Source organism: Eucalyptus grandis, chromosome 2, assembly GCF_016545825.1.
Source record: "Eucalyptus grandis isolate ANBG69807.140 chromosome 2, ASM1654582v1, whole genome shotgun sequence".
Lineage (NCBI taxonomy): Eukaryota > Viridiplantae > Streptophyta > Magnoliopsida > Myrtales > Myrtaceae > Eucalyptus > Eucalyptus grandis.
In genome coordinates, this window is record NC_052613.1 from 41914545 (window position 1) to 41941348 (window position 26804).

Below are 26804 nucleotides of genomic sequence, written 5' to 3' on the forward strand. Positions count from 1 at the left end.
TATTGGATGCGACGTCTCCAAACAAAATTCACTTTGAAGCGACTATTCCCTAGGTGCGTAAAGTGCTCCGTGATAGGTCATGGCCTCGAATCAGTTCCTAGTCGAGAACCAAATTGTGAATTGGGAACCGATGAATTGTAGTTACATATTTTGGACTTTTTATCATTTATTTTACTTCACATGTTATTTTTTACGAATCATTGCTATAGATAAATTGGGATTTTTGTTGGGGCATTCATTTTCATTTTGCTCAACTAAAAATGAAATAGAAGAATGAAGGAAAAAAAGAAACCAGAAAAAGAAAAGGAATTGCCGGCTCCCGATTTTGCAAAAACTAGAGAACTGGCTTCGAAGGCTGAATTTCAGAATTTCACACGAATTTTGGATCAATTTTGAAACTGCTGACCCTACGCTGGAGGGAAAAAGAAGAGTGGGGGAGCCTGGATTCAGACAGGTAACGCTTTTTAGGAATGCTGCGCTGGCAGCATTCCATCACTGGATGCGACTCCGACTCCTCAATAAATTGAAAAGGCAACAAAAAAAAAGAAGAAACAGAAGAGGAGAAGGAAGAGAAAAGAAAAGAAGAGAAGCCCCCACTCGACCAAAGCCAAAGCTGGGAGATGCCACCTCTTACGAAAAGCCAAAAAGCCAGAAAACCCGCGAGGCAAAAAGAACCCGGTTCAGTCGGGTCGGATCATCCCCCCCCCCTCGGGGCTCACATCACTTGACAGTGTCGAGCTCACACTCCTTTCGCCATTCTCTCTATCTCTCTCTCTCTCTCTTTCCTCGTAGCAGAGCTCGCGCTCTTTCTTTCGGCAGATCCAGGTCCGTGCCCCCGCCTCCGCTCTTCGGTGTTAGCTGTACGTAGCTGCGTAGGCGGCGGTGGCCCTTCTGTTGGAGCGGGGAATAGCTCAGCAAGCGACGCTTCGGCGGCAGGTACAGGCACTGGCGGGTTCCCGTGGGAGCTTTGAGTGCTCGCTTCCGACCTTTATTTTCCTTTCCCATGTTTGTTCGGCTCGCGTGAATGGTTTTTTAGACGGTTGTTAAACGGTTCGAAAGGAGTTCACACATTGAGGGTGGTTGGAGTATTTGGCTCTCTAGTTCGACTTGTTTTTTTTTCGAGTGCTTTGAGGATTTGTCGGGGGACGCGGGGCGGAAGATCTACGGTTGTGGGTTTTGGGGAGCGCTTTCGGTGACCTTGTTAGCTTTTGTGGATACCCTTGTCTAAAATTTGTGAACTTGTTGCGAGTTTTAAGGCGAGGAGTTTTTAGAAGCAGAATGTGGAGAGCTTGATTGGGGAGTTTCGGCTCGCTTAAAGATGCCGCGCGCCAGTGCGATGAATCTTTTACATGTGAGGGAATCTGCGAGTCTATCCATCGGGTGAATGAACCGGGTTCGAAATATTGAAAAGGGTGCAGGCGTCGGTGTGCTAATTCTGTTTCTTTAAATTACTTCTGTTTGTCCGTGGCAATGGGTTGAATGAAAGTGTGTTCACGTTTCTGTTCTGACTTGATGCAGGATCCACCCCTGTTCAGGGACTGGGGTACGGTGTTTAGTCTCAGAACAGTCTAACACCTTGATACCTTAAATTACTCATTAAGGAGAAGAATCTCAGGTGTTTGTTCTGCGTTTTGAGGATCAAGAGATCGGAATGGAAGAAATTCAATCCCAGTCGGATAATTATAGGTCTTCATCGTCTTCCGCAAGCAGCCCTGCGAGTAGGGTGCCTTCAAGCAACTTCTTTTATCTGCGAAAACCTGGTTCTCTTCGGCAGCCCATTTCGTTTGAGGATTCCCCAGAGTGGGAGGACACTGATGTCGATGTTAGAGTGGAGGATGGCGGAGACTCTATCCACGTTGCGACCACTCCAGCTTCGCCATCTCTTTCAAAGCTTAATAGCGGGTCCATGCCATCCCCCCCTTTACCAGAGGGTGCAGTGGTCGCTAGAAAGATTGCAGGGGCATCCATTGTTTGGAGGGACTTAACTGTTACAATCAAGGGTAAAAGGAAGTATTCTGACAAGGTTGTGAAAAGTTCTAATGGCTATGCGTTGCCTGGAACAATGACGGTTATCATGGGCCCTGCCAAATCGGGGAAATCCACTTTATTAAGGGCAATTGCAGGTAGTTACTTTTGATTGATTAGTTTAGTGAGGTAGCATATTGAAAGTGGTTTTGCTCTTAATAGCTCGAAACTAATACTGTATCTTCTATGTTTGTTCTTCAGGTAGATTGCCTGATTCAGCCAGAATGTATGGTGAAGTGTTTGTGAACGGGGCCAAATCTCGTATGCCTTATGGGTCATATGTAAGTACATTGTGCTATATCTTGTCATAATGCTTAATTTTTCTCTAGAAGATTTTACTTCCTTGGTATTCTGTAATCTTTTGTTGATGCACAATCTTCTTTTGTTTAGGAACTCTCCTACTAATAACATTAGAATGCCATCATGTAAATTGTTCAAGTTTGCTAATTTACTATGGGTACTCAGACAAGCACACTAGATTTCTCTTGGAGTCATTTTCTCGAAAGCTTATGTTCTGGGAAACCAATAACACCCACTTGCGCATAGAGTGTTGACCATTGCAAATACAACTTTCAGACACACTGTGAGGGGTCTCCTGAATATAGGCTATGATACTATATTAACCATCAACTGCAAATGCCTGAGCTACCTGTCAAGCATATTGTTTGTTGTTGCCACTGTGGTTGGAAAGTGAGATCTAGTTTGTTATTTTATGTGGATGCATGCCCGGTGAAAGAAGATTAGTTTACCAGGCGAAGATACTTTTAGCGCGGGTCATGCGATTTCTTCCATTCTGTTGCCTTTACATAACGTTAGATAATTTGCCTCCAGAAGTGACATTCTGTCCAGCATTTCTATTTGATGCCTAGCATCCTGAAGGTTCCTTAGCTTTGTCTTCATATTTCTGCAACTCTGCTTATTTGTTCAGAGCCTTTATCCATCTTGGGAGGCCAGATTCAAGAATTAGTAACTTATTTTGGAAAGGAATCCTCAAGTGTATTCACTATCTTCTGGTTTACCATATTGGTTCTATTTCTTTTTGTGAGGGAATGTGACTGTCTTTTAAATTTCTAATTGGTGTTATCTTTTAAGGTTTAATATTTCTATTATGAGGATAGATTTTGATTTCTTTCTTTTTATCTTTTTAATGGGTTGCAGGGCTTTGTGGAGAGGGAAAGCACTCTAATCGGATCCCTAACTGTTCAAGAGTTCTTGTACTACTCAGCGTTACTTCAACTACCAGGTTTCTTCTGTCAGAAAAGGAGTGTTGTGGAGGATGCAATAACCGCTATGTCTTTGGGTGACTATGCCAACAAGCTAATTGGTGGTCATTGTTATATGAAGGGCTTGCGTAGTGGTGAAAGAAGACGTATTAGCATTGCCAGGGAGCTTGTGATGAGGCCTCATATTATGTTCATAGATGAGCCTCTTTATCATCTAGACAGGTAGTTTTTTTTTTTTTTTGGCTGGGGGGGCAGGGTGGGGCTTGTCTTGTTTGTGTTCAATTGATTGCTTTAATGGATTTTGGAGCTCTTGTGATGCACGGCAATTTCATACATAATTTCAGAAAGGACTAACATATCATGCTGCTGTAGTAAGGAACAACTGTAGGAGCCTAGCATGATTTTAGGCAATTGATGGGTTGTTATTGAATGGATTTTGTTGCTTGGATATCTATTCAATGAAGATTTATCAGAGAGGGAAAAATGATCACCAAAAACAGTTTTTGGAACAAATATTAAGCTTCATTAAAAGTAATCTGTGTCAAAAGATTTTGTCATGCAGCATTGTGCAACAGAGAGCACAAGGTTCTTCATGCTGCCGGGTTATTAAGAGGTGCAAATATCAAGATATACTAAATACAGACTTGATTCTGTTTTTGAAATTCTTCAAACATGTGCAGTTTCTTTAGATTATTGCTCTAGATGATTCTAGTCAGTGGGAAAATCATATTGTGAGGAATGTTTTTTTGTCAACTTCAACATGGTTTCTCATTTTTAGGGTGTGCCTCATACATGCAGTGTGTACGTAATCATGTATTGGTTGATATGTGCTTGTCGAGGGCTTTCTTGTTGCATTACTTGACTTCAGGGTGCAATGATCTCAAGTTCATGATTCTGTTTTTGTGTCCTACAGTGTGTCTGCACTTCTCATGATGGTTACATTGAAGAAACTTGCAAGCACTGGGTGTACCCTTATATTTACTATTTATCAGAGCAGTACTGAGGTATTCGGCCTCTTTGACCGGATATGCCTGCTTTCAAATGGAAATACTCTATTTTTTGGAGAAACATTGGCCTGCTTACAGGTAAGCTACATGTTAGATTTCAATTCCTTTTCTATGTGGTTTCTCAGCAAGATAGAGTGAACTTATTGCCTTAAAGGTGTACGAAGGGAATGTTCCTTGAATAAATTTTAATGATTCTATGTTAGGATAGACGTTGAGCTCTTGTGATGTTGGACTGTAAAATTTCAAAATCTTTTTGTTGCGTTGTTTGCTTTGCTAAATTAATCTCTCTTTTCTTATTGAAGCACTTCTCCAATGCTGGATTTCCATGCCCGATAATGCAAAGTCCTTCTGATCACTTCCTACGTGCAATAAACACAGACTTTGACAGGATAATTGCGATGTGCAAAAACTGGCAGGTACTTGTTTTTGTACTTACTGCTGAATGATGGGTCTTCCTCTGCTTAGTGATTGATGGGAGTAGAATGATTCTGTTTCCAGTGGAGATTAGGCCTTTATGATTTGGAATGATATCTGTTTGAGAAGATGAGCAATGCCTTGCTGTGTTTTCCGTCCATATTTTATTAATCCAGCAGTTATATTCTATTTTTGTGTGAGAGAAACTGAGTTTTGGCGCTCAGTCATCTCCAGCCTCTGTTTAAACATTATGTGCATGTTTGGCAGGATGACCATGGCGATCTCTCTTCAGTGAATATGGATACTGCTGTGGCAATACGTACCCTTGAAGCAACTTATAAATCGTCAACTGATGCTGCTGCAGTTGACACAATGATATCAAAACTCACTGAGAAGGTACACATACACGTCTTCTGTTTGTTGCATTGTTTCTTAAGTTTTTGATGGGTAGTTGGTTACAGTTTTTAGCAACATGATATCTGGAGAAAGCTACACATCAAATGGCAGTGCTTAACTTCTTTTTTTGGCTAAAAGCTGTGTATTTGACTTAACTCATAAACTTAAGTGGACAACCATCAGTCCATGCTTAACAAAGCAATTTATTTGCTTGAAGTGTTTTTTTCTTTATAAGTTGTTAGTACTTGAATAAACATATATCGGGCTGGTCATGGAATGCTTTAACTTTGGCCCCCAATGCGTTGTCAGTAATAGTAATTTTCTTTAATAACAATAGCTCACGGTACTCACAGCCTTTGGTTGCTTTACTTTGTAATAGCAAAGTAGAGCAATGAAGCAATAGCAAAAAGAGAGAACTGTTTACTTTGTCTTTCTATGCTGTGCTGCTGATATTAGCCATGTTGCAATCTTCCTAGTGTGGTAGACTCGAGCACTTATGGTTTCATGCTCATCGTTTGAGAGCTGGTGCGCATGCTTTCTGGTAATTTTTTTCCATTTTTTTCTTGTCAGGATCTTCTTGTCTGCTTAACTAAGTGAGTTTTTGCAGGAAGGTCCAACTCTAAAAAGCAAGGGAAAAGCTAGCTGTGGTACCCGAATTGCGGTCCTGACATGGAGATCATTACTTATCATGTCAAGGGAGTGGAAATATTATTGGCTCCGCTTGATTCTTTGCATGCTTCTCACACTCTGTGTTGGCACGGTTTTTTCTGGCTTGAAACATTCGTTGTCTTCTGTGGCGGTGAGTTTCCCTGAAATTGTGGATTTATGTTATCTGGTTGCATTTAGATGTCCTTTGGAAATTTATCAGATTTCTCATCTCACAAGGAACATCTTTGCTATGTGGGCTATTTTTGTGTTATTCTCTGGGCCCACGGCCATTTATTGCTCTCTGAATCTTTAAGATTTGGAGTCTACTCTTGTGGTTCCCTACGAACAACATGCTTGTTTCTACTAATTTCTTCTGTTTTTTTGGCTAATCTCTCATTCTGCAGACAAGGGTTGCAGCAATATTTTCGTTCGTGTCATTTGCTTCCCTCCTTAGCATTGCTGGAGTACCGGCACATATTAAAGAAATCAAGGTAATGCTAACCAACATCCATAAGCTTCATCTGGCTTATCTGGAAAATCCACCGTGATATGATATATTGAGTAACCAGAAAATATCAACTTGCCTAGCCATATCATACTCTGTTAATATTTGAGAACAGGATATTATACTTCATCTCTATGAGAATGCATATTTGCCTGCCTAGTTGACTTCTGTACCTGTAAGGGTCGTTTGCAGGTTGCCCTTGCCTTTTCTGTCTTTTGGGAATGTGAATTTTTTCTCCTATACTATAGCTGTTGAGCTTATGGCATGTTAGTAGCATGTGTGAAAATTTACAGCGGATTTGGGGGATCGTGTATTGGGTGAATGTGTTGTTAGTGAAGGCTGCTGATGTTAGGACATGATTTGCTGATTTGTCCTATCATCTCTTGGAACAATTGCACTTTTATGATGTCATTCACCTTTATCTTGATGACTTTTATCTCCATAATGACCCCTTGATCACGTGGCATAAGCAGATTTTAGGGCATGATATAGAGGATCTATTCTTGCCACAAGAGTGTTTCGGTGGGATGAATGCTGAAAGCTGTGTGATGAAATCCAATTGGTAGTATCAGGGCCCTGGCTATTTTTCTAAAGAAAAGATGAATGTCTATGATTGTGAAAAATCAGTTTGTCCATGTTTATTTAATTATTCAGAAAAATGCCTTTCGTATCTTAGTAACTATTAATTACTTTTTGAATTATGTTAATGATCTAACAACTATATAAATTCTGTGAGTTGCCGTCAGAATAGGAGACCTCGTCATGTGGATATTGTGTTTTCAACCACTCTTCATTTTAGAAATAATTAAATCAGCAGGTTACATATTTAATTGAGAGTTGTAAATGGTCTCCTTGTATGCTAGAAAAAGTCAGCCTTGATAGGGCATTATTAATGTTTATGGGTGGGTGAGATGCTCAAGTGGTGCTAATTGGCAAAGATTAGATACTTGATGGTCCTACTACTTGAATCAGTGTTGCTCTTCGGGCAAGAAATTTATTTGTCCATCTGCTTCAATTTGGCATCCTGAAACACTGCGTTGCTTTCTCCTGTGCAGATATATGCCAGTGAAAAATCGAATCACCATTCTGGACCACTGGTGTTCTTGCTTGGGCAACTTCTTTCCAGCATTCCTTTCCTGTTTCTGATCTCCATCTCGTCAAGCCTCGTCTTCTATTTCCTTACTGGTCTACGAGATGAGTTCAGCTTATTGATGTACTTTGTGCTAAATTTCTTCATGTGCCTCCTTGTAAATGAGGGGCTAATGCTGGTAGTAGCTTCTGTTTGGCAAGATATTTTCTGGAGCATCTTGACATTAGTATCCATACATGTGAGTTGGTTCTATTAAACTCCTGTCTTGATCTTTCCTGTTTAATTTGACATCAATTGATGGGAAAATGCATGGCTTTTCTTCTATCCTTTTGGAGTACTGCTAAATGTCCTGGAGGTAGTCCTTATCATGGTGGACGAGAGAGAGATATTGAGTTGCTCACCAGATTCATAAATTGCTGTTATGCTTGTGGAACATTCTATCTATTTTGGTGCTCATGTGCATAGGCTGGACTAATGGCTTACATCTCTTACTTGTCAGGTGGTAATGATGCTTTCTGCTGGCTACTTCAGAATCCGAGATGCTTTGCCTAGACCATTATGGACATATCCAATATCCTACATTGCCTTTCATACCTATTCTATACAGGTAGAAGCAAAAATGAAACTGCTTAAAAATAGTTTATGATGTACCATTTTGCCTAAGTGACCAACCTTAGCACTTCTCTGTGCTTCCTATCCATGTAATACCATGGAAACACTCTTATCTGCACGAAATTTCCCTGCTTGATTTCCAGCTAAAAAAGGTGAAGAAAACAATTTCTGCTTGTTGTTGACTTGGATATTGGGTTCACGTTGTTCTGGCTAGGAAAACACTTCATATATGTTGTTGGCTTTGGATTGAATCAAATTGAGCTTGGGGGCATATTTGACCCTGTTCTTGCAAAGTAATTCATGTTATTTTTTTGGATAGGGTCTCCTGGAAAATGAATACCTAGGGACTTCTTTTGCCGTGGGGCAGGTGAGGACGATATCAGGTTACGAGGCTATCCAGAACACGTACGACATATCTCGCAACAGTAATTCCAAGTGGGAGAATCTCCTAGTGCTGTTTGTCATGGCAGCTGTTTATCGAATTTTATCATTTTTTCTGTTACAATTTTGCGTAGGAGCAGGCACATCAGTGCGTAGAATTTTCCAGTGTAAACAGGACACGAGCAACACGAGATGAACTGTACAATAAAATTTTTGTTTGGCTTTGGCTCCACATTGTGTTCATCTGCTGCTTGATGCTGCTACAGCCTGTGTACCGTCTGCTATTGTTCCTGCTCTGGTTTCTTCACGATGTTTCGCGTTTTGAAGCTCGCGGACTCATTAATTTGGCAAGACCCTGTCAGGCTCAAACTATTCAAGAGGTATTTTTTTTCTCCATCCATCACTTTTTCACTAAGTGTACATTTTGAGCATTACAAATGTATGTCTGGACCGAGAAGGGCCAGTGACTACATGATCGATCTAAGCATCATTGGAAAGGTGCTCCTTTTGATGAATCCTATCCTTTATGTCCACGATGAACTGATCGAGATATTTCGTCGATGAACCATCGGGCATCAATGCTTCCTCCAGCTTCGTCTTCAGTGCGCCGACTGCGTTCTTGAATTTGCTCCCTGAATCTTGGCTCATAAGCTGGGAGGTTTTGTTGGCGACTTCCTCTCGAGTGGTCTTGTTCCGATCACTCAAATTCAATCCAATTTTCCAATCACCGACCACGAGCTTCCTATTGGTGAACTGATCAGTAAGCAGAGGGAAGCACAGCATTGGCACCCCAGACCAAATGCTTTCCAATATTGAGTTCCACCCACAATGGGTCAAGAACCCGCCTATTGCTGGGTGGCTCAACACTGCATTTTGATTGCACCAAGGTATTATGATTGCCCGGTCGCCGAGCTCTTGCTTGAATCCATCAGGCAGCGGATCGGTGTCTTCGGAGCTCACGATGTCGGTCCGGAGCACCCAGACGAAGTCGACCTTGCTGAGCAAGAGCCCATGGGCAATCTCCTCCAGGTCCGGCCTCGACAAATGGGCATAGCTCCCGAACGACACGTACAGGACCGAGCCGGGGGCTTGGTGTCGAGCCACTGTGAACAGTCTGACTCGGGCCACAGGCTTGTGGCCACGTCGCTTCTGGTGAAGCCCTCCGGGAACATGGGCCCGATCGAGTAGAAGGGCTTCTGCTCCTGCAGGGCCGCCACGGTGCCGGGCTCGAGCTCTTGGACGGTGTTGCAGAGGATGAAATCCGCTGCCTTGACGTCCTGGAAGCCGTTGAAGATGATCTGGTGACAGGTAGATGACGTGTCGCTCTCCTGGAGATACGACGTCATGTCCTTTGGCTGTAGGGGCGGCACTCCTGGGATGTAATCTATCGGGTCCTCACGACAATCTGATCAGGTAAAATCTTTCAAATTCAGATCTGTTGACGTTGAAACATGCACATGCACGTGAGATCGAAAACATGGCAGACATCTTAGCCATGCAAACGCGAAACGTGAATTTTTACCCTGGCAAGCGAAGTGGCCATTGATCCGAAGGAGATCCATGTGATAATACAACGTGAACACCAGCGCTGGTTCCGTCCAGAACGACACGTACAACAGCCCGAACTTCTCCGCCACCTTGGACGGCCACACGAAGAACGTGTCAGCGATCAAGAAGTCGGCCCCCTCGCCGGGTGTTGCGACGATGTTCCCCACGATCTCCTCCACGTGTGCCGAGAACACGTGCAGGAGCGACGCCATGAACTGGTCGTGGTTTAGCGACCGGTCGAACCCCACTGGCAAGCCGTCTGACACGGTGGTGTACCGTATGTCGAGCCCCGATCTGTGCACGTTGGCGAAGATGTCATAGGAGCCATTGCCGTCGCCGTCGCCGTCCGGTTTCTGATCGAGGGCTTTGACGGTATGGTGGTGGATGGATTGCGTGTTGATGAAGGTGACGGCGAAGCCCCTCGACGCGAGCTTGATGGCCAGGTGCACCGACGGGTTGACGTGGCCTTGGAGAGGGTAAGGAATGATGATGGCGTGAGGCTTTCTATGGTTGTCTGCCATGCCGTTTCCCAAAGCAAGAGAGAATTATAGCAAGTGTATGTGTTTGGATGCGTATGTGCACGAGTACATTTTAAGGAAGTTTTGAGGACGATTGAGGTTTTTTACAGCCGAAGGTTTCGGCTCATTTTTGGCTCACTCGCTTGTTTCCATTTGAGGACAGGAAATCTGCGGGCATTCGCTCGCGACTCCCGGCACGCCATACGATTTCCCAAAGAGGGTTTGACCCAAAATTTTCATGCATGACTTGACGTTCCGAGCTTCGTATCGGATGAGAGAGGTCCGGAGCGATTTATAAATAAACACCCAGATGTCATCACCTCGTGTGGCTACTCGAATACTCCTTCAGAGAACTTGGTCCACGTAGAATGGATTGGGTCGTTGTAACTTATATATGATATCAGAGCAAGACCTCGCCAGTAGGAGTTTTTTTTTTTGGACAAGCGCCAGTGGGAGTTTGGTTTGTGGATAAAGTGGGCCCATACTTTATCTAGCCAGGGATCGATTGCCAGGGTGGGAGGAATTAGACAAGATTTGGAGGATGTCGGAGGGGCTGGGAATGAACCGTATGAGTTACTGATGAGGACTTTAACTCTTCGAATGGGAGAGTTTGTGATATCTTAAGACCCCATGTTGGATGGAAGAGACTCGTCGAGTTATCAATGAGTAAGCATCCACCCTTGATTAGTCATCCCCTTATATAATTAATCAGATGGAATGAGCTGAGTTGTTATGTAATTATCCATCACCCCCTCTATGTTTATGGAATTTAATGTATATAAGTGTACTTGGGAATTTATTTAGATATTTAGTCATCTCCATATATATCAAGGGATTCGAGCAATTCATGATGTAGATTATCACGTGGTTCGAGTTCGGACTTCCAAAGGTCAATTGATAGCAAGAAGTGGCATCTGTAATTTAGTTGTCAGAGTCATGTCTCAGTGAATTACATGGGATTCATGTGAGATCCACTTGATTAAAGAGATCCCAATAGATTAATTCATACAAAGCAGGAATTACACAGTAAGTTTTGATAATTTAGAAGTTGTAGCATGGATGAAAATTGTCCATAATATACATAGATTTGATGCAAGTGAAAGCTTGAAAATTCAATATAAACAAATTATATCCATTAGAATGAAAGAAACATATATACATTGTCTGATGGCTTGTCAAGGTGTTAGTGCAATTAAAACTAGGGATTTGCATTATATCAACTAAATCAGTCACGGCCTCTTTCATAGTTTTTTTTTTTTTTTTTTTTTTGGTAAAAACTTTCATAGTTTATTGATATAGCGATGGTGCACAAAAATGGAAAAATTATTTTAAAAGTTATAAATCCATTATACTTTTACCAGTTTAGTACTCAATTATTTGATTTTGTTAATTAAGTTGAGTACTATATTATTTGATTTTGTTAATTTGGTTCCAAACCTTTCCACATTTTAAACCACTAATGTGGATGCTAGTCATCTTATGTGATACAATCAACGTCAACGTAACTAATTTTTAATAATATTTTAATGTTTTTTTGATTTATTATTTATTTTGTTTTTCATTTTTTCTTCTCTTTTCCTTTCTTTTTTTTTTAAGTTTGGGGGGGGCGGTGAGGTGGGGCCCTCATTGACCGCACGTAAGGACTAGGATGTCCTCACCCATTGCCGGTGAGGTGGACCAAATCTGGGCAAGGGCTGTGACCATCATTTGTGGTCAGTGAGAGCATTGTGGCCTTGCCAACGATTAGTGGGGGCTTCACTGCCTTGGACATAGTTTAAAAAAAAAAAAAAAAAAAAAAGAAGAAAAAGAGAAGAAAAGAAAAGAATAATAAATAAATAATTTGAATTAAAATAAAAAATGAACAAAAAAAAATTGTTTATGTCAGTGCCACCCATATTACATAGTATGTAGAACATATGACATTCATGTTAACGATTTTTTGTGAAAATTAGCCAGATTAATTCAATTGATAAAATGTAAAAATGTTTGTGATTCAATTGGCAAAATTAAAAGATTTATAACTATATTGGTAAGAGCGTAGTAGGTTTAAGATTTTTTGGACAATTTTTCAGAAGATGGTTAGTGTTTTGGGGGGAGGGGGAGATTTTATGTGTTCATTTGTCTTTTGTCCATACTTCATTCTCATTTACAAACTCCATCACATCACATGTGAGGAGGCTCCCCCATTTACGGAGAAATTGTCTAATCAATCTCAAATTATTGTACGGATGTCAATTTAGTCATAATTTTTTTTTATCAGTGTAGTCAAACATATATGCACTAATTTAGTTATTGACTAACTTTCGCTAGAGATCTCTGACATAACGTACGGACAATTGATAATGAATGGACTGTTATGCTAGTAATTTTTGACAAAAATATGTAAAAATGACTAAATTAGATTTTCGCACAAAAAATTATGATTAAGTCAAAAAGTTCATGACTGAATTGACATTTCATAAGATAAGTTTAGGGATAATAAGATAATTTTCCCTTGTACATTGCGTATGTAATGCATTAGAAGATGTCAAACGGGCCAATAACCCAAAAGACCCGTCAATAGCCCAATTTTCGGTCAATATGGTCCATATTCCCACCCCGCACTCAATGAGGAAAGCAAAATGAAGAGAATATCCATGGCACCTTCCGTTTTAAAAGAGGGTAGATAGTTTGGTACAACCAACCTGCCCAAAATAATTTGAAAAATATGCATTTATCAATTTCATTTATTTCAATTCATTTTTATGATATAATTTCAATTATAATAAACAAATCCTTTTATCCGTGATTTCTCGCATTTACTTTAATTTTCATTTTGCCTTTCTCAATATGCGTTAACTTTGAAAAATTCTCTAAAATTATGTTTATTTAATCAGGTTTCCAACTGCGCCCGAAGTCGGATCTTGGAATTGTATGGACGTTAACCCTAAGCTAAGGACCTAAATTATCTAAACAAATACAACAAGACGACCTAGGATTACTCGCCCTTCGTTAGGTGTCGAATTTGACAAATCAAAGGTTCCTTCCCGCGGAAAGGGCTCGTTGACGGGGCCCCCCAAAAAAACCGCGTGGCCGTGCCCGCGTATCGAGATCCGCCACGTGGAATTTCCACGCAAGACATCCGCCACGGCGGCGACCTCGTCCGGGCGCTCTCCGCAGGTGCGGCTGAAAAACGTTTTCCCTCGAGAACCACGACGCTTTCCATCTTCTTCACGTTGAAGAATTGGAGTTCATCGGTTCTTCTGATCCTGCGAAATCCTTCCTCCCATGGATTCTCCGAGCATCTTCGGGCTCCTCGACCGTTAAGGCCGCCGCCGCCGCCGCCGCGATAGTTTTGAGAAGCTGGCGGACCGGGCGATGGCGTCGATCGCCGCCGCGGCCTCGTCGCTGATGAACGGCGAGCGGGCGGTGGTGCTGCTCTTCGTGCTGCGCGTCCTCTCCTCTCTCCCTCCCTGCCTCCTCTCCCACGGCCTCGCTCTCTGCTCCCTCGCCGCCGCCGCCTTCCACGTCGAGATTCGCCTCGAGAACTCGTCTTCCCTCCTCCGATTTAAGACCAGGTAAAAATTCTTGGCGGCCCTCTCGAATGTTTTGATTTTTTCCCGTTCTCTCAATTCAAAATGAATTTTTTTTTTTCGGATGTGATGTTCTTGCACTTCAATTTTGCTCTGTGCGGTTTCTGTGGTTTAACTTGGATCAAATTTCAGTTGAAGAAATTCTTACCTTTTACCAAAAAAAAAAAATTCAGTTGAAGATTTCTGGACTTACATTTACTACAGTCCTTATCGTTGTGTCATTCTGTTGAAGCTTAGGCTACTGAAATCGTTATGCAGTCGGAATTGCGAGTGATGACTGGCTTGCACTTGCCTTGCGTCTTCTCATTTGCCGAGAGTGTGATTAAATTCTGTTATAAGATGCTTTAGTTGTGTTAAGCTCCATTTGCAAAATCAATTGATTACAAATTGAGTTGAAATCTTCAATCGGGAGCAGCTGAGACAGCACCGGTCATAAGCTTATAATGGAAGTTTTGCTTGCCCTTTGTTTTGACAACTGAGTCGATGAAGTAGTCAGAATGCAATTGATGAATGGCTTGGCTTTGTGTTTTATTTCAGGCCTGGTGCCTCATCTGGAATACTCTTGGCGGCAGTTACTCTTCCTACTGTTTTGATCTCAAAGTTGATACAGCTATCTAGAGCAGTCTCACCCCACCAAGTCAGCTATGAGGGTATGAGCATTGTGCCACCGTAGCTTCTCTTTGCATTGTGAGACACGTAGCACACATTGCACGTTCCTTTTTTTATTAGCAGTGCTCTGGCACAATACCTGATTCACCCATATACTCAGTGACTGCTGAGAAGTGACAAGTAATCATTAAACTCTTCCGTTTTGTTGCAGATTTTGAATATTTGAAAATGCTGTACTGGGCTGCATCTGTTAGCTCCTTTGGTGTGCTTGTTTTCCTTTATTCAGCTCTGCAGCATTCACCTGACAAGGCCTATCCCCCTTCATCAAATATCCAGTCTACTTCATGGCTCATGTCATGTTGCATTGGCCTCTATGCTGCATTATGTTGTGTCTCCCTTGCCATTATGTCTAACTTCGGTAAGTATCTCATCAAAGATCTCCCTCAACCTCTCATTCTTAGCTGTTGTTCAATTTTCAGAAGATCATTTTATGGGTACTAATTCTTTTAAGCATACCTGTATGGCCTTTAACATAAGCGCTGAAGAATCATATTCATAGTACTACCTGAGTTGGCGTGTTTGTATAACTTAGGTTTAAATGTGGCATCTTTTAACTTATCAGCTACAGATGCTTAACGTTTCGATGCTTTCACGGTTCTTTTGCAGGTTTGCAACTTGCATTCAACTTATTTTGGGTGGTCTGTCATGGATTTGCAGCTGTGAAGCTAATTCAGCATCTTCTGAATACTTTTCCATCCTGTGCTTCTGTTGGTATGCATTTTGTCTAGGCCTCTGGCAATCACCCTCAATGAATGAAATTTACATTTTTGTCTCTTAGTCGGCCCTAGCTTTGAAGACGGTCGAGGCTAGAATGTTAGAGCAGTACAGTTTAGTGGCTCAGTCACGGGCAGAGACCAACCCTGTGGATGCATCGTCATGGGAAATGGCTGGGGTAGAGTAGAGATGTCCTAAGATTCTATTGGTTTCAGTGAAATTTTTGTTTCTCTTCTTGAAGGTTTTAGTTCTGTTCCATCTTTTCAGGTGAAGCCCTTTTGTTGAGTGCCGGGATAGTTCTCTACTCTGGTGACATGCTAGCGTGTACATTCACAAAGGTTAGGATTCTTTTCTTACAAAGGTTTTTGAGCCTATGAAGAATGAGGATCTTTCTTTTGCCATTCTTGGTGACTTGCATGACTAGTATCAGATCATCAGTAACCACTTTACTTTCAACAGATTAATGAAAGATTTGTTTCATTCAATTTGGTTTCTCCATGGTATTCAACAAACAGAAGTGAGAGGAGCATAATCATCCAGGTATGATGATTGGGTGTTTGTGCGTCTCATAGTTTCTGGTCTGGAAAGATATTAATTGGAGATGTTCGTAATGCAGAGCGTGCTACTTGCTCTTCTTGTTTTTCCACTTATTTTTAAATTGCTGCTGCGACTTTGGGAATGCCCTTCGACTATGACCTCCGATGCAAGGACACTGAGCGAAGTTAGAAGATCTCTCTTGTTCTTTGGATCCCTTGCATGTATGTTGATTGTTATCGCCCCTTCTTGGATGCAGTTCGCTCAAGATTTTCAGTCACATCCTTTTTTATGGTAATAACTCTCTCATGTTGCAAGTCTCTTATGAGTTGCTGGAAGTTCTCTAAATTTTAAACAGCACAGTCTGGGTTTTATCTTTTCCTTTCTTCCATCCCCATTTGTAGACAACCCTTGCTTTTTTCGGGGGGTTGGGGTCTTGATTCTAGACAGTGGCTGATCACTTTTAATGGTTTACACAGAATATGAATCACTCAGCTTCATCTCATGGCAATATGTTCTTATTCTTGAATGCTTTTGTGACTGCAGGGTCTTTTCATTTGTTTTTGGGGAACCAGTGAAAAGACTATCACTGTGTGTCTATTGGGTGTGTTTGATATATGCATCAGTTATCAAGTTTTACAACATTTCGAAGAATAGCAAGGTTGAAAGGATACTTCTCCGGAAATATTACCATCTAATGGCTGTTTCAATGTTTTCCCCTGCTCTTATCTTACAGGTGATTTGGACTTTGAAGCAGAATTTGTTGTCATTTTTACAGTAACCTCGTCATCTATGCAGTTTATTTTTCTCATACTTACTGATGACTTGACTGTTACTTTCAGCCTGAGTTTCTTGATCTTGCATTTGGGGCAGCTTTGGCAGTTTTCCTGGTTATAGAAATAATCCGAGTAAGTGCATGAGATTTTGGACTCCATATTCTTGCCTGATCCTTGTCCTTTAGTGTATATTCCTTAACATATATCCAGTGGTGTATTAAAGCTTATGTCTGTAATCTGTATGATATGAAGCTGGAGACAGAGAGTGAGGATTCTCCTTTCAGTCATTTTGGCCATGTTTTAAAATTAATTATGTAAAGAAGACTGCACCTATTCTGTCTATGTACATCTCGTGGTTCATCTGTTTCTGTTTTTAAAATTAATTGGTTGACCATAGTTTTGCAAATGTATATATAATTTTCTACAGCCTCTTTCCAGGGAGTTGCAATTACTTTTTAGACCCTGCTTTCTACAGCCTATTCTGTTGATCTACATCTTATGGTTCATCAGTTTCTGTTTATAAAATTAATTGGTTGCCCATCGTTTTGCAAATGTGTATATAATTTTCTACAGCCTCTTTCTACGGAGTTGCAATAACTTTTTAGACCCTGCTTTCTTATTCAGGTTTGGAGAATATGGCCTTTGGGAAAACTTGTTCATCAGTTCATGAATGCTTTCACTGACCACCGTGACTCTGATCTCCTTATTGTCAGGTGCAATTTCCTTAAAGCTTAAATTCATGGTTCTGTAATATAATAGAGGTAACTTTATCTGATTTTGTTTTATTTGTCTGTAATTAGCCATTTTTCGCTATTATTGGGTTGCGCTCTACCTATGTGGCTGTCTTTTGGATACAACGATCGCCCACTTGCTCCTTTTGCTGGAATTTTGAGCCTTGGAATTGGAGATACCATGGTGAGGGCATATTACTTTGTATTTGTTAATCATGTATTATTTCCTTGTCCTCTTATTATAAGAAATCTACTTGATTTTGAATTTCCAGTATAATTAATTTCTTCCTCATCATGGAAGACATATTAGCTTAATCATCAGGTAAAGCCTGCTGAAATTAGTCATAAGAAGGGTCAAGACTGAACTAAAAGCATGAGATCTTCCAAATTTAAAATCTAGAACTGAATGAACTGAGTAAATTCGCTGCATAAGTGATGGTAACAGACAGATCCTAAGAACCTATTTTTCCGTTTTTCATCTATTAGACAATCTTCATGAATTGCTTATTTACAGTAATCATCTATTTGTGCATCTGGTGTGTAATAAGGGCAGATGTGGAAACATGTATGTTTAGAATTTATCCAGTGCTGGAATTTACCGTCTTTTTGCTACTTGGCATTCTGCATTTTGGCTATCCAATTCATTTTACAATTATATTCAGGCATCATTGGTTGGTCACAAGTATGGGGTTCTCAGGTGGAGCAAAACTGGCAGTAAGTGTCCTTATTAATTTGGTTGCTGGCTCCTTGTTGAGGTAACTGATGCATGAAACCTACTGTTTATTCAGAGAAAACAATTGAGGGTACTGCAGCTGGTATAACTTCTGTCCTGGTTGCATGTTCTGCTCTCCTTCCACTTTTGGCATCAACGGGTTATGTTATGACACAGGTCTCTCTCTCTCTCTCTCTCTCTCTCTGTGGGTTTGTATGCACGTGTGCTTGTGTGTGCCCTTGTGACAAAGTGCACAGTGCTCACACATGGATGGCTCTGCAAATACAGAGACAGCGTGCCTTCTGTTTTCTGTGCCTGATAATTACTGGCTAGGGAAGGGTTAGAAGACTTTTCAGCTTTGAATGATCTTTTAGAAGTATAATGTTCAGTAGAGTGGTAATTCTTTTACATACCCATAAGAATCAGCTTGCAAAGTCCATGTGACTGGAGCCATGTGTTCTGCATATGGGTATGATTGTCACTGCTGAGAGAATTTTGCTGTTTGCTGGGAGATTTTTGAGTTTATGATATCTTCTGCGTTTCTGCCCTCTTGGTAGTAAGTAGCGATGAAGTTGTGCTTCAACTCTGATGTAAGTTTCCAAATTTGTGCAGCACTGGTTCTCTCTTCTCCTGGCCGTAACTGCAAGTGGTTTGTTGGAGGCCTACACGGCACAATTGGACAACGCATTCATCCCATTAGTCTTCTATAGTCTCCTCTGTTTGTAGATGCAGCTTTTTATCTCCTTCCAGAAAGATGCACGATGAAAGCAGTGTGCTTGAGGTCGGGCATGTAATTTGTAGATACTCAACACCTCTCTTAGGTAGATACTAGTAATACTAACAATTCATACAGGGTCATGAATCGCAATCAGGTCCCCTAGATAGGTTTCAAACTAACAAAACATATTATTTACACTGAGAGCATCCATACAAGATTGAATACCCGCATTTGGAGAAGCGAAGCATTGGAGACGGCATTCATTCTTTCGGAGTTTTAGAGACGATCGAGGATTCTTCTTTTATTCTTTGTGTATTGGCTATAGGGAATCTGATGTAAAAATTCCTGCGTCACATGATGTCCAAATAAGAAATAAATAGATGATGCATTTGCCTTCTCACCGTTCTTTCTGTTCTGTGTTCCTCATATCTGATATCAGTATCTTGCCTCATGGCCATCTCCTGACTCTCTCGATTTTCGTCATTATAGTATATTACAGCATCCACGCAATGTACGAGCATAACTATAAGATTAAATTACTTGAAATCAGCACAAAAGAAAATATCAGAGTAGTAAAGTTCGACTGATTCTGTGGCCGGCGAAATTGTAGTCGTTACGTGGACCAATTGCTCACTTGCCTTCGGGCTTTGACATGTCCAGATCACATGCGCTTTTCTACTTTAGTCATGGAACGAACTTTAAGGTGGAGCCATCATGAACCCGAAGGTCCCGAACCCAGACGGTGAGCCCCAACAGCTAAATTTGTGGGAAAATTCCAAATGACAGTTTAAAATGAATCTTGGGTCAAATAATGATATAAAATGTTTTCATATTTTTTATAAATAAAACCAGAAATAGATGTTATTCAAATAACCGTTTGAAGTTGTCATGTTAGTCTTAAATAAGGGCTTGACCTCATTGATTGTGGATGACATTTTTGTCCTCTAATTTTATTTTTATTTTCTTTCGTTGTTTTGTTTCTTTATTCCCTTTTTTATTTTTTCATTCCAAAAAAGGAAAAAAAGGTTTTTTTAAAATAAAAAAAAATAGGCAAGCCCCACCTACGGTTGCTACCCCATTGCTAGTGGGGTATCAAACATGGCTAGTAGGGTCATTAGCACCTCGGCGAGGGTCAGGCCCTTGCTAGAATCAAGAGAGGGTGATGTCTACAAGCAAGAGGGTTGGGGTAGCCACTTGCCTGCGTTTTTTCTATTTGACTCATGCTTTCTTTTCTTTATTTTTTAAATTATTATTATTTTTTTCCCTATTTTTAGTTTGTCTTTTTATGGAAAAAAAGAAAATAAAAAAAATATAAAGGACGGAAATGCCCTCGATCGGCCAATGAGATCAAGCCTTTTTTTGACATTAACATGGCTATTTGAAATGAGATTTATTTCAAACCCTTAATTAAGAAAATTGAGAACATTTTGGGCCTTTATTTAAAATTCTCCCAAATTTTATGTAATCACTCGGCACCTTAGGAACTCAGCCGCAGTGCACCTTGAGGTCAACTGAGCAGAGCACAAGATGAACTCTCAATGATTTATAATTTGTACTTGATTTGCAACATTCATGTGCTTTCCAAAAACTTGCAAGTATGGGATGATTGCCAAGTATGGAATGACGATGGTGACGTAGTGATGGCCAATGACGGGTCATACCCCGTGGATTGATCTCTTTCCTAGCTCTCAATCCAAAAGAAGAAAATGCGATTGAAGCGACCGATGTGATACACAGTGTCAATCGAAAAGAACTTGATAGTTCCTTCTCGAACTGAATAAGGGAAGTCATTGACGTCACTGAGGTAAAACTTTTGATTCTCTTTCCCCATTCTGTCTCCAATCGTGTCGGACTTTTGAGTAGATCTAAGCTGTGCTACGATGACAACACTCGAGTCGCTTGGCAACTAGGGCTGTCGTCGTCGCGAGGCCAATGGCCCCCCGGTGCCTTCCAAAGCAATGAAGCGTTAGAAGCATTCAGTGTTGTACGTTGTGCGGTGAGCTGTGAGTCCCCATCCACGTTGGCGTTATGGATGTTCTAACTTCCCTCTCTCTATCCTTCTCTGATTGGCTGGTTATCAGCCGTACATTGCACTGTCCTTGTCGATTGAGCTACCAATTAGTTGACTCACCTCAATCAAAAGAGGTTACAGCATAAATAATTTATGAATTTTTACTTAATATACATCCTTCCGAAATTTTTAATTTATTAAATTTGATCCATACACTACTGGTATTATATGAAAAGTTTATAGATTACATTGAATATTGAACCGATTCAAAAACTGTATTAAAAAAAATTAAAAGGGGGATATTGTACATTAGATTGATGTTTGAAGATTACATTAAACAAATTAAAAGTTCAAGCATTATATATTAGGTTAAAGCTCATAGAACATTTATGTTATTTTCTTCATGCAAAAATGGATGCTTCTCTTTTCTAAAATAGAAATTGGTCGTCTTGAAGGATGAAATTGAAACCCTTTTCATTTATTCTCATTTCATTTTCATTTTTATCTGTATATATAATGGGGCAGGTGGGAATTCATCATGGAAGGAGCCCGCAAAACCGGCATGATTGACGTTCGTCGGAACAGAGTACCAATTAGACAATATCCTCCTGATCGATTTTGTGCCAGGCACTGATCTCTTAAAGGGCCATTCGACCATCCCCATGCTTGTCTGTCTGCCCTTTTGGCAAAACCCTCCTGAGAATCTCTGCATTGCATTCACACCCCCACTTCGCATCTACATTCCAATTTTTTGATTTTCGAAAGAGCTAACATTAATCAATCTAGGGTTTCTCCATATGTCCTATAATGGAAACCACCTTGAACAAATTTGAGCTTGAGCTTTTCATGGAGTACCTATGGTCCTTCTCTTAGCATTGGAACAGAACAGGAATCCTTGTCGAGCTTTCTAGGTCGCAAATATCTCGGCTCTTAGTTTATTTCTTTGTCGAGCATAAAGTTGAATATCCTTCCTCTTTCAAGGCCGGTGGGTCGAGCGAGTGCCTATGCCTCTCGGGCGCATGTCATGACCGACCATTGACATTTCCATACAAAACAAGAATCTCCCTTTCTAGCGGAAACCAACATTGATCAAAGTGGATAAAATTTTGAGAGAAACTTGGCACGTTCTTGCACATGAAATGGCATTTGTTCTTATCTGGAATGATAGAAAAAGACCTGATCAAGCCCATCCACTCCTCATAAACCCCACCCGCGTGGGGTCCCCGAAACAAACGGATTGACGGGGAAAACTAAACGAAAAGAAATTCAGCAGAAGAAACCCTTCGACTGCCCCATCCCATGTGTGTAGAAATGAAGCCATATACGCATCATTTGCACTCATCTTGTGTCTGGCATTCAATCGACCGTCTTCATTTCTAATGCAACTTTTCACTGAAAAAAGGCGAAAAAAGTGCTTCGGGCCTCTGATCAATGGGGCATACCATATCAACAATCAGTTGCATAATAATAGAATTCTCGGATCGCATGTGGCGGCCAATTCATAAATTGCAGTAGTGCTTGAAGATGAACAACATGATGTCCCAAGAGAAAGTGGTCCAATTTTTCCGATAATGTCTTGGGGCTCTTTTTCCTTCGATCCGTGTGGTTTCCTTTTCATCGAATCGAAACCCCCATGCCGGCCCCCGGAAATTTCTCTGACGACAGCCAGGCGAGGGCCCCACGACGGGCGTCCGCGTCAGACGATTCACCTTTTTCTGCTCTTTTTCGTCGTCCAGCTCATGCGCATGTGCTTACGTGGACTAAAAAGCGCTTACGACCCAATAATATAAAGTGGCAAATAAATGATTCCGGGCCTTGAAGGCATTATGGGAGGTGGGGTCCCCCCATGACAACTCCTGAAGACATCTCGTCTCAGAGAACTGCCCCTTCTCGTTCCTCCAAAATATCACCACAAGGCACAATCAATGCGGTAGACCCTTCGAAATGGACGGCAAATAAATTTCAAAACATTATTGTCTTTAGTTTTTATCTTTTTAGCCCCAGATTTCGAAATGATTTTGTTAGAAAGTGTCGCCTACTACACTTTTTGAATATGTCATATTTAATTATTAAACCAAACTTTCTTATGAAAATCTTAATTTTTAGAATAGTTAGCACTGATTTTATAAAGTCTCATATTATATTAAGTTTTGCTTATTTTTATGTGTGTGTCTACCTCTATTAATCAAATTCCATGTGTTACTTCTAATTTGAGTAAATATTGCCTATGGGATTAAAATATCTTGTAATGCTTGATAATGGGTTACATATTCTTTATATACGTATGGTCTCCCTCAACCCATTAACTTAAAATTAGGTTAATAGCAGCATGAGCCAACAATTTAAGCTCTTAAATGAATACGTAATTTAATATTTCAATATTTTAACACATGCGAGAGATTAAGAGTGACACGTGGAATTTGACTAACAAAAGGAGATGCACACGTGAAGAGGGCAAAATTTGGCTCTAATATTATATGCAATATTGTAAGGCCACTATCAATTGTTCTAAATACTTAAGTGGTTAGATGAAAGCGTAATTTGATATATAAATCCAAAGGTCTCTTGTACCCAAGTCTCGGAATGCACCCAAACAATCCTCACATGGTGTTTCACTCCATATCTCTAGTGTACTCTCAAACTCTCAAATAAAAAGCCTAGAGACACCCTCAAGAGGCTATGATGGGTAATCTACCTTTTCTTTTACTCTCTCGAAAAGGTCTTCAACTAGGCCAAAATGTCGTCAAGGTTCAGGTGCCCGGCACCATTGGGTTGGAACCCTCGGTGCCCCAAAGTTGGCATCCTAGGCACCGTCGAGTGCCTGGCAAGTGGCTAAAGTTCCGGGGCCAAACCTAGCTTTTGCTGGAGTACCCGACCATTGCCTAGGCCTGCCCGCTTGAGCGCTCTTTGCATTCGAGAGCCCCGCTGACTCCACCTCGTGCCTATCCATTTTTTAACTTCGTTTCTTGCTTTAAATGTTAGCCAAAACTCGAGACATACTTAACAGCACCAAACGCTAAGAAGGAATAATTTTTTCGTACAAGTCCAGCGAGAAAGGATTTGGATCCTTCTATAAGTCCAAACGGATCCAATGCATCCACCACAACAAAAGTAGACCCATCATCCAAAAATCAAATCTAAATATATGTAACTTTTGTATATAATTTTTTTAACTCCTTCAATCTCACTCGTTAGATCTCTTCAATATGATGTGGCGACAATGACATCTGAAATGAATAAATTCATTGCCTACCTACTTTCTAAATATCTTATGCTTTCAACGAGAAAGAAGCGTACATGCTCATAGCACGGCATTATAAAAACCGTATACAGAGAAACACGGAAGCTGTACTTCGTCCACAACACATCAAACAAGAAAGGCCATATATTTTCTCGCAATCTGATTGGCCACCATGCCATATATTTTCTCGCAATCAGATTGGACACCGTCCTGCCACATTATCCACAAGTTGATAATATTTTCTATTTTCCTAATTCCTGTTCTTCTTCTTCTTCTTCCTGACAAATACCATTAGTTGCCCCCGTGTGACGTGCAGCTTCTGTCACTAATATATAATTACAATTGATAATATGTGGTTTGCACCTTGAGTTTGTGGCTACTATACTAACCCCTTTGCATAAATTAGTTGACAAAATATACAAATAAGGAGTTGGTATTGCGAGATTTTGTGAAATCACCATTAATTATTTTGAAGGTTCAAGTTATTTAACGAAGGCTTACATAGGCTAGGTTTCGATCTAACACTAGAGCATGGAAATATGACATAAGGAAGGCATATAGGGTCTTGGTCCTAGTATACTTTCCTGGATCTCCACGTAAGTAATGACCGGTGTGTATTCTATCTTTGCATTAACATATTCATTTTCATTACATATTATTGCATTTTAAAATATGGGAATTGGAATTTTGACCAAAAAGAAATATATTTGGGTCTTGGACTCATTGAGATCCATATTCCCAACAAAAACAGTCATTGTATTGCATTTACATAGTCTAAATTTAGGCGTCTTTCATCTTCCAATGAAACCTCTTCGAGCTCTCATTTAGAGTGGGGTATCCATATTCCCAACAAAAATAGCCATTGTAGTGCATTTTTTTTTTTGGACAGAAAGATATAATATTAGATGGAACGAGTCATACAGCCAGCAGCTACAGCATCTGAAACAAGAAGATTCGAAAGGGGGGAAGTCAGCCCAACTAGGTATAAGATAGCCTTTGCTATGGGCCCTAGCAGCCCAGTCAGCTGCAAAATTTGTCTGTCTTTTACAATACCTAATACAGAGACACGAGAAACGGCAAAGGAGAGCGGCGGCTTCTGCTATCAAAGTGTGAATCTCCCATGGCGGATCAATCTTGTTGTTGATGGAGTCAACCAATAGAAGACAATCGACTCGATCAAGATGCGTTTCATTGTTGCCTTGCTGCAATAGATGTCGAAGGGTCACGATCAAAGCTTGAGTTTCCGTTTGCAAGGCAGAAGACGCAGGTACCGTTCTGGCGAAACCTTCTCGCATTTTCCCTGTGTGATCCCGGCTTATGAATGCCATAGATCCTTCTATATTGTCTGCATTGTAAGCCCCATCAATATTGATCTTCAATGTGCCTGGAGCAGGGGCTTGCCAAAAATTATTTCGGTCAGAGGGGTTGCAGTGAGGTCCATTCGAGAGATGGAGAAGATTTTGAGTAGTTCTGACTTGGGCAAGAGCAGCTTCAATAACAAGGGTCGGATCTGGACGTTGTCTATTAAAAACGAACCTGTTTCGAGCTTTCCAAATCTGCCAGAAGACTGCAGCGATAGTTTCCAGATCAGGTGAGTTTTGCCTCTGAATAATACGATCTGTTATCCATTCTTCCATGTGGTTTATATCTCTTGCGTCAATGTGAATCCGAATATTATGATGAGTCCATATTCTATGAGTCCATGGGCAGAGGAGAAAGAGATGTTCGATAGTCTCGGGTAGGTTTTGATGGCACAGTATACAAGTCGGATCAGTACTGATATGTCGACGAAATAGATTATCTTTAGTTGGCATTGCATTGTGACAGATAGTCCATAGAAAAATTCTTACTTTTGGTGCGAGCTTGATCTGCCATATTTTCCTCCAAAGAAGTGAAGGGGCTTGATAGGAAGATGAGGGTTGACAATTTGTATTACTGGTTGCGCTCAATGATGTTTTCCTGACTGACAGATATCCGCTTTTGACTGTGTATATTCCTTATGTTGAGGCTGTCCATACTAGACGATCTGAGGCAAAGTTAGCATTAATTGGGATTCTTTGTATCTCCTGTACTAGAGAGGCATCATAGAATTGATTAAGCATAGCCACATTCCATCTGTTTGAGTTATTGTCCAATAGATCAGCTACAAACATAGGTTCCTCTCTCGCTGCCGGACCAATTAGTCGCCCTCTTGGTAGCCATCGGTCTTCACGTATCTTGATTTGAGTTCCATCACCAACAGACCATTGGATATTAGGTAGGATTACCTCTCTTCCTGCTAATAGACTTTGCCAACCCCAAGAGGGGCGGGCTCCTGTATCCGCCTTTAGAAAGTCTTTGGAAGGGAAATACAATGCCTTAAACAATTTGCCCCAAAGGGAATGAGGCTGTTGTAGTAAACGCCAAGCTTGTTTTCCCAACATAGCCTTATTAAAATCGACTAGATCTCGGAATCCCAATCCTCCCATTGCCTTTGTACATTTTAGAACCTCCTAGCGCTTCCAATGAATCCCTGACTTTCGACAATCACTCTGCCACCAGAATCTAGCAACTTTTTGCTCAATAGCTTTGCAAATGGATATAGGGATTTTAAAGACAGACATGGAATACTGAGGTATAGCCTGCACAATCGTCTTAATTAGGATTTCCTTGCCACCCTTGGAAATAAGATTTTCCTTCCAACCATCTAGCTTTTTATTCACTCTAGCCATCAGCCATGCAAACATATCCCTTTTTGATCTCCCCCAGTCCGATGGAAT

General features: G+C 40.8%; 3 protein-coding genes across 3 annotated transcripts; 2 read left to right on the forward strand and 1 right to left on the reverse strand.

Annotated features, from left to right (window-relative positions):
* Positions 1–595: 595 nt before the first annotated feature.
* LOC104432904 (ABC transporter G family member 3) lies at positions 596–8533 on the forward strand. Its single transcript, XM_010045494.3, has 12 exons — positions 596–936; positions 1519–2123; positions 2227–2306; positions 3184–3470; positions 4162–4333; positions 4558–4671; positions 4937–5065; positions 5673–5864; positions 6118–6204; positions 7274–7546; positions 7808–7915; positions 8240–8533. The coding sequence occupies exons 2-12, from the start codon at positions 1652–1654 to the stop codon at positions 8495–8497; spliced, it is 2172 nt and encodes a 723-aa protein (XP_010043796.1). The 5' UTR covers positions 596–936; positions 1519–1651; the 3' UTR covers positions 8498–8533.
* Positions 8534–8588: 55 nt separating this feature from the next.
* On the reverse strand, positions 8589–10614 carry LOC104432905 (UDP-glycosyltransferase 86A2). The gene is given in 3 exon segments (XM_010045495.3): positions 8589–9386; positions 9389–9706; positions 9824–10614. Coding segments are annotated over 3 exon segments (1470 nt in total). The 5' UTR covers positions 10371–10614; the 3' UTR covers positions 8589–8781.
* Positions 10615–13535: 2921 nt separating this feature from the next.
* LOC104432906 (dolichol kinase EVAN) lies at positions 13536–19194 on the forward strand. Its single transcript, XM_010045496.3, has 14 exons — positions 13536–13924; positions 14477–14589; positions 14760–14966; positions 15215–15319; positions 15590–15660; positions 15782–15862; positions 15939–16150; positions 16403–16592; positions 16699–16764; positions 17257–17345; positions 17433–17547; positions 18026–18077; positions 18152–18252; positions 18688–19194. Exons 1-14 carry the CDS (start codon positions 13725–13727, stop codon positions 18799–18801), a joined length of 1716 nt encoding a protein of 571 aa, XP_010043798.2. The 5' UTR covers positions 13536–13724; the 3' UTR covers positions 18802–19194.
* Positions 19195–26804: the final 7610 nt, after the last annotated feature.

Coding starts and splice junctions, on each gene's coding strand:
- LOC104432906 (XM_010045496.3), top strand. CDS start 13,725: ATGGCGTCGATCGCCGCCGCGGCCTCGTCGCTGATGAACGGCGAGCGG. Junction 13,925..14,476: donor CTCCTCCGATTTAAGACCAG/GTAAAAATTCTT, acceptor GTTTTATTTCAG/GCCTGGTGCCTCATCTGGAA. Junction 16,765..17,256: donor TGGTTATAGAAATAATCCGA/GTAAGTGCATGA, acceptor TTTCTTATTCAG/GTTTGGAGAATATGGCCTTT.
- LOC104432904 (XM_010045494.3), top strand. CDS start 1,652: ATGGAAGAAATTCAATCCCAGTCGGATAATTATAGGTCTTCATCGTCT. Junction 4,334..4,557: donor AAACATTGGCCTGCTTACAG/GTAAGCTACATG, acceptor TTCTTATTGAAG/CACTTCTCCAATGCTGGATT. Junction 5,865..6,117: donor ATTCGTTGTCTTCTGTGGCG/GTGAGTTTCCCT, acceptor CTCATTCTGCAG/ACAAGGGTTGCAGCAATATT.